Here is a 5,517-nt window from a genome sequence, read left to right as displayed (position 1 = left end):
GAGACATCCAAAGAATATGGCAGATCTTAAAGCAGTTCTGCCAGGAAGAACGGGCAAAAATTCCTCCTCAACGATGTGCAGTTCTGATCCAGAGCTACAGGAAACGCCTGGTTGAGGTTATTGCTGCTAAGGGGGGGTCAACCAGTTATTAATTCTAAGGGTTCACTTCTTGTGTTATTATTTTAGACACATTATATTTGTTAATACCCTTGACTTAGATGAAGATCAGATCAGATTTTGTGACAAATTTATTCAGAAAACCATGACATTCCAAAAGGTTCACATACTTTTTCTTGCCACTGTACATTTAGATATAGATTCATTAATATGTTTGACCAAAGTGACCCCCACTCATCAACAAACACTCAACATCAGGAACTAAAGTCCTTTATCATTAAACTCAAGTCAAAAATGGCATTTTAGTGTAGATGCAACGATAGAAAAGAAAAACGGTGAAGTGAAAAAGAAATGAAGAAAATAATACGTTGATTAAGCGTTTGGAATAAAATGGCCCCCACTATTAAAAGTCATTTCTTGGGTTTATAAAATTATTTTGATTGTTTTCTTTTAACCTTTAATTAGTTTTTTTTTTAAAAGTGAATACATTTTAACATAATTTCTGAAAAGTTGCATCTATTTTGTTTGTCAACAAACGTTAACCAGCTTAATACGCGATTAAAATCAGCAAAAAAAATGTATGCACTCACATGAGGTGGTTTGTCAGATTCCACAAAGAAATATTTCACTTTCACATTCAAGTCGTCATGAAAAGAAAAAGATAAAGTCACACAAATGGGAAAAAAAAACATTCGCGGTTGTGTTTTGTGGACTTCTAAAGATCGTTTTCTATTTTGCGCAAAACTGCAACTGAAACCTGTGTCTCACTGTCTGTCCTCGAGCTCTAAAAACACGTTCAATACATTTCCTTCCTCATGAATCCTAAATAAATCCTGCTTCTTTTGGTGCATTTCAAATTTAAACATTGAAAACAAACGTCAATGTTGATGATAAAACTCGAAAATGGATAAAAACAATAAAAACTTGAGTAAAGCATGCAGGTTTTGGTTCCTCCTACACGTTCATCTCCATCATCGGTTAAAAAGCTTGTGGGAAACAAAGACATGGTCTGTCTGGGAAGTACAGGACCCAGCAGCTGTCACGGGGTCATACACCTGCTACACTGAATGAACCAAAGGCCTGTGGAGCATCAATACAGCAGTTTGACCAGCTGAGAACCGATGGAGAACCTGCTCACGTCTCCTGACGCTGGAAGCACACAGTAACCTGGAGCTCCATCCATGGAGCTTCCGCTGTCCACTTCCTGTGAAGTGCGGCAGTAGCTGCTGTTCTTCACATGAAGGCTGTTCATCATGTTCAGCTACTGACAGAGGAGAAGACCCAGAGTGTGTGTGCGATAACACTTATCTGACATTTTTTCTACAACGTCACACTCTAGAAAAAAACAGAATCACACAGAAAATAAAACAAGTCAAATCCATAAAATCCACTCTCAGGTTTCTGTGAATGAGTCTGAGCATCAGCTGATCCAGGCCTCTCTCCTCAGGAACCTCACGGCGTCGCTGAAACCTTCCTCACACAGAACCTGCAGGTTGCTGGTGGATGGAGGGAACAGAGCGTGGTTCAGACGCCTGATGTTCTCCACGGAAAACTGAGGGAACAGAGAACAACTCATTAAGCTTCTCTCTGGAACAACAACAGGTCAGTGAATCAGAAGAAAGGTTCTCACCATTATGTTCATGTTGGCCAGTCTGAGCTGAGTGCTGAAGCGCCCCCTGTGGACAGGACACACGTCCTGCAGTCCAGCAAAGGGGGACACGGTGATGGTTCGCCCCACGGGCAGAACTGGCAGGCTGTCGGTGAACCCTCCATCGATCCACGTCTGATAACAAAGAACCAGAGAGTCAAAACCAGAGTCAAAACCTGAGAGTCAAATCCACATACACATGTATCAGTCGCTGTCAGAAATAATGAACCACTAACTTTGGAGAACGTCAACATGAGATATGAGACAAATATGAGAGTTTTCCTTTGGACAGGTGAATCTTACCTGTCCCCTGAACTCCACTGGTCTGAGTCCAGCATAGACAGGAACAAAGCTGCTAGCCAGCAGAGCCTGGAGGAGTTAAAACACACAAGCTAACATGAGCAATACAGTTACAGTTAGACCCTCAAATACTTTTCCCCCACTATTACCTTGGTTTCCTGCTTCCTCTTTCACCGTGTGCGAGTCTTAGCCGATGCAAGCTGCGGACTACATTCTACATTCTACACAGGTAGAAGAGTTTGTGGAGGAAAAAAACGATGTACAACACTGGGTTTTAAAGTGATGTTTCTAGAGTGGGGGGTTGCGTACCTTTATGAGGTCCTCCCTCGACGTAAACCGGGACACTACATGGTTCCTGCCACTTTTGGAGTGTGTTATGGAGACGTGGAGACGGTCAGTGGCCAGACTGTGAGCGTCAGTGGGCAGAATCTCCTCGATGCCCTCCCTGTAGAGGAAACAACACACCGACTGAAACACCTACGTCCACTATTTCTACGTAAACCAGGTAACAGATGCTTCACTCTTGTTTCATTACTGTGCGTCATGTTGCAATAAGAGCCCCCCCCCCCCCCTTTCTCCTCACTTCCATCCACAGCTTTCTGTTTGTGTTCAGCAAATGAAAAATAATTATATTCATTTTTAAATCTTGACAGCCCGAGATGATGGGTGTCACCGCGTTGAGAAAAAGCTGTCACTCGATCACATTTACCTGCAGGAAAAACACGTTTCTGTGTGACATGTCTAATGTGAGATGCAGGCGTCAAATTATGCTCTTTCCAAACCAGTTTCCACAGCAATTTAAAGGATAAATCAAATGTTTTTTCAAGCTGGTGCATTTCCTGTGATTGTGGCTATCGTGGCTGGTGATTCAGTAAAACAGTAAAGAACTAGAATTACCACCTGGAGGTTGTCTGCCTCCGCTACTCAGACAAGTTTCAAGTTCGGTTTATAAAATATCAATCATTTGTGTGAAATTTTGTCATAATTGCCTGAAGTCTGGAGTAATGGCTTAACCTTTGACCTTTGACCACCAAAACCTAATCAGTTCATCCTTGAGTCCAGGTGAACATTTGTAACAAAACTGAAGAAGTTCCGTCAAGGCATTATGGAGTTATTGCGTTAACAAGGCCAAATTCGCTTTTCATGAGGTCACTGTGACCTTAACCTTTGACCACCAAAGTCTAAATCAGTTCATCTTTGAGTCCGAGTGAATGTTTTTATCAAGTCTGAAGAAGTTCCGTCGAGGCGTTACTGAGATATTGTGTCCACAAGAACGGGACAGACGAACAACCCGAAAATAAGGTATATGTCCTCTCTGACATTTAGTTCATGCTGCGATGCATTTATAAGTTTCACATGGATTTTTCTTCACACCATGAATACAAATCTGCTATTCTGCTACAGTCGTGATAGAGTCAGTTCCACGTCGGTGTTTCATTGATACCTGCTGAGTGATTACCGTAGTGTGAGCATGAAGTCGTATCCTGGTGTGACTGCTCCAAACTGCTGTTGTCTCACACTGTCGGCGAACCTGTAGGTGAAGTCTTTACAGTGCTGGAAGAGAAGGAAATCATCACAACTCATCACTGACACATCCACATCTCACACACACTTATTTAACTGCTTCATGTCATCTGTTTTTTGGACGACTGTCAACCTGTTCCAGGACATAACCTGTACCTGACACCTTTAAAGGCCTGGAAATCTTAGAAAAGTCTTTCATTCCACATTGACTGTTTGTAAATTATGAAATTTCTGTTAATTAAAAACTAATTATGATGAAGTTTCTGTACCTCTTTTGCTCTGGAAGCCCCTGAGGCTTCCCCCAATCCTGCTTAGTAAACCACTGCACTATTCTCTAAACACTCTACCTCCAACTTGTCAGGAGCCGTGATCATTATGGCAGCCACAAGGGCCCCGGCAGAGGCTCCAGCGCAGGCCCTGAGGGAGCCCAGCAGCTTGTCACCCTGGCGGAGGAAGGCCCCCACAGCACCCAGGTGGTAGATCCCCATGAAACCACAGGCAGCAAAGGACAGATTCAGGACTGTCATCCTCAATACCTGCACAGACACAACAGTAATATATGATTTTTTTTTTTTCTTTTGTGCATTCAACAATGACAAAGTAAAAATTATATAATGTAATGTAAAAGTTAAAATCATGTTTATAAGCAGTTCTTATAAAATCATGAAGAATCAAGCTGATTAGGGGTTAAAACCTGTGATCTGGATTAGACTGTAATACACATCAATGTTTATGTGTTTCCCCCTTTTGTTAACCTAGACCTCTGTCCTGGTCTGGATTTGTGTTTGTGGATCAGCAGTGAACTGACAGAGACCTGGACTTATTTTAGACAGGTCAAAAATCCAGGTGGAGCAGCTGATGTAATGTGTAGGTAAGTTTATAAAGTTTCAGCATTAAGCACAGGCTCCACTTCCCCTGATAAAACACCCACCACTGCCATCAGAAATAGTAGATAATATAATAGAAAGTAATGATGCGATGTATGTGACTTATGTGTCCATATTTTAAGTTTGTTTCTTGTACACAGGTCTCTCTCAATAACATAAAATGTTTAAATCAAAGAGGATTAAAACAATAAAAACATTAAATGACTCCATGAATTGAAAAACCCATCGTAGTCATCGTATATGTGAAATGTATTCAGCATACCTCTGTACCGCGGTGCTATCAAAAACAAAGCTAGCTAACGTTAGCTAAACGAGCCAAATTGAAGCGGAAGCGCAGAGGACGGACCGTGTTTGAAGTGCTGTCACACTAAACCTTTGGCGGAAATTCATTATGACGGGTTAAAAACAATCTATACTTCTGTTTGGTATTATTTAATACAAAGCTTTTGTTGCAAAACAACACCGGAGCAGCATTCACGGACCACCGGAAAGTAAGTAATACTCTTTCCGTGTAGGAATTTCAAAATAAAACAGTCACAAAGAATAACAGCCACTGTACTGCAGTAAATGCAATTTAAGTTAGTTAACCTCGCCTTTCACCTGCAGAATAATGTTGTATACTTATATATAAAACTACATGTTAAAACTACAGTTCCGAAATAGAAACATTTATTGCAAAACAAATGTACATATCAAAAGAGATTAAGAGATAAATAGATAAAAAATAAAAATGGAGGAGACAATGGTATTTGGGCACTGGAAACCTTTAACATAAAGTTGCCAAAGAGCAGGTCATAATATTTGCTTAAAAAATATATTTATTACAAAAATATTAACAAACAGGAGAAATGAACCCTTGTAAATTGAACCAAAAGCACCGCAGCCTCACAGCAAGCTGCCACCTCCTCTCATCACTACTGACAGTTGAATGGCATTCCACCTTCTCCTCTTCACCTAACTGGAACATACCACCTGCTCAAGTAAGTATGGGGGTCAGCTACACTCACAAGCACAAGCATACAGAACAGCACACAATTATAA

At 41.1% G+C, this 5,517-nt stretch overlaps 1 protein-coding gene across 2 annotated transcripts; it reads right to left on the bottom strand.

Annotated features, from left to right (window-relative positions):
* Window positions 1–230: 230 nt before the first annotated feature.
* On the bottom strand, window positions 231–4,957 carry pnpla4 (patatin like phospholipase domain containing 4). 2 transcript variants are annotated; one of them, XM_022760448.1, is made up of 7 exons: window positions 4,739–4,957; window positions 3,937–4,125; window positions 3,525–3,619; window positions 2,375–2,510; window positions 2,069–2,134; window positions 1,748–1,900; window positions 231–1,669 (listed from the first exon to the last, which is right to left on the bottom strand). In XM_022760448.1, exons 2-7 carry the CDS (start codon window positions 4,114–4,116, stop codon window positions 1,538–1,540), a joined length of 762 nt encoding a protein of 253 aa, XP_022616169.1. In that variant the 5' UTR covers window positions 4,117–4,125; window positions 4,739–4,957; the 3' UTR covers window positions 231–1,537. The 2 variants fall into 2 exon arrangements, with proteins under 2 accessions (XP_022616169.1, XP_022616176.1); XM_022760455.1 differs by lacking the exon at window positions 4,739–4,957 and adding an exon at window positions 4,284–4,365.
* Window positions 4,958–5,517: the final 560 nt, after the last annotated feature.

This window comes from Seriola dumerili, unplaced genomic scaffold (genome assembly GCF_002260705.1).
Source record: "Seriola dumerili isolate Sdu_G_001 unplaced genomic scaffold, Sdu_1.0 BDQW01000018.1, whole genome shotgun sequence".
Classification (NCBI taxonomy): Eukaryota; Metazoa; Chordata; class Actinopteri; order Carangiformes; family Carangidae; genus Seriola; species Seriola dumerili.
Note: the sequence above shows the minus strand (reverse complement) of the source record. Positions and strands in the feature narration are given on the sequence as shown.

Bases quoted from the DNA above. Each gene is read 5' to 3' on its own strand.
- pnpla4 (XM_022760448.1), bottom strand. From the start codon at position 4,116: ATGACAGTCCTGAATCTGTCCTTTGCTGCCTGTGGTTTCATGGGGATC. The intron at 2,511-3,524 runs GTAATCACTCAG...TTTCCTCTACAG, and splicing joins GACTTCATGCTCACACTACG to GGAGGGCATCGAGGAGATTC. The intron at 1,901-2,068 runs GTAAGATTCACC...CTTTGTTATCAG, and splicing joins CAGTGGAGTTCAGGGGACAG to ACGTGGATCGATGGAGGGTT.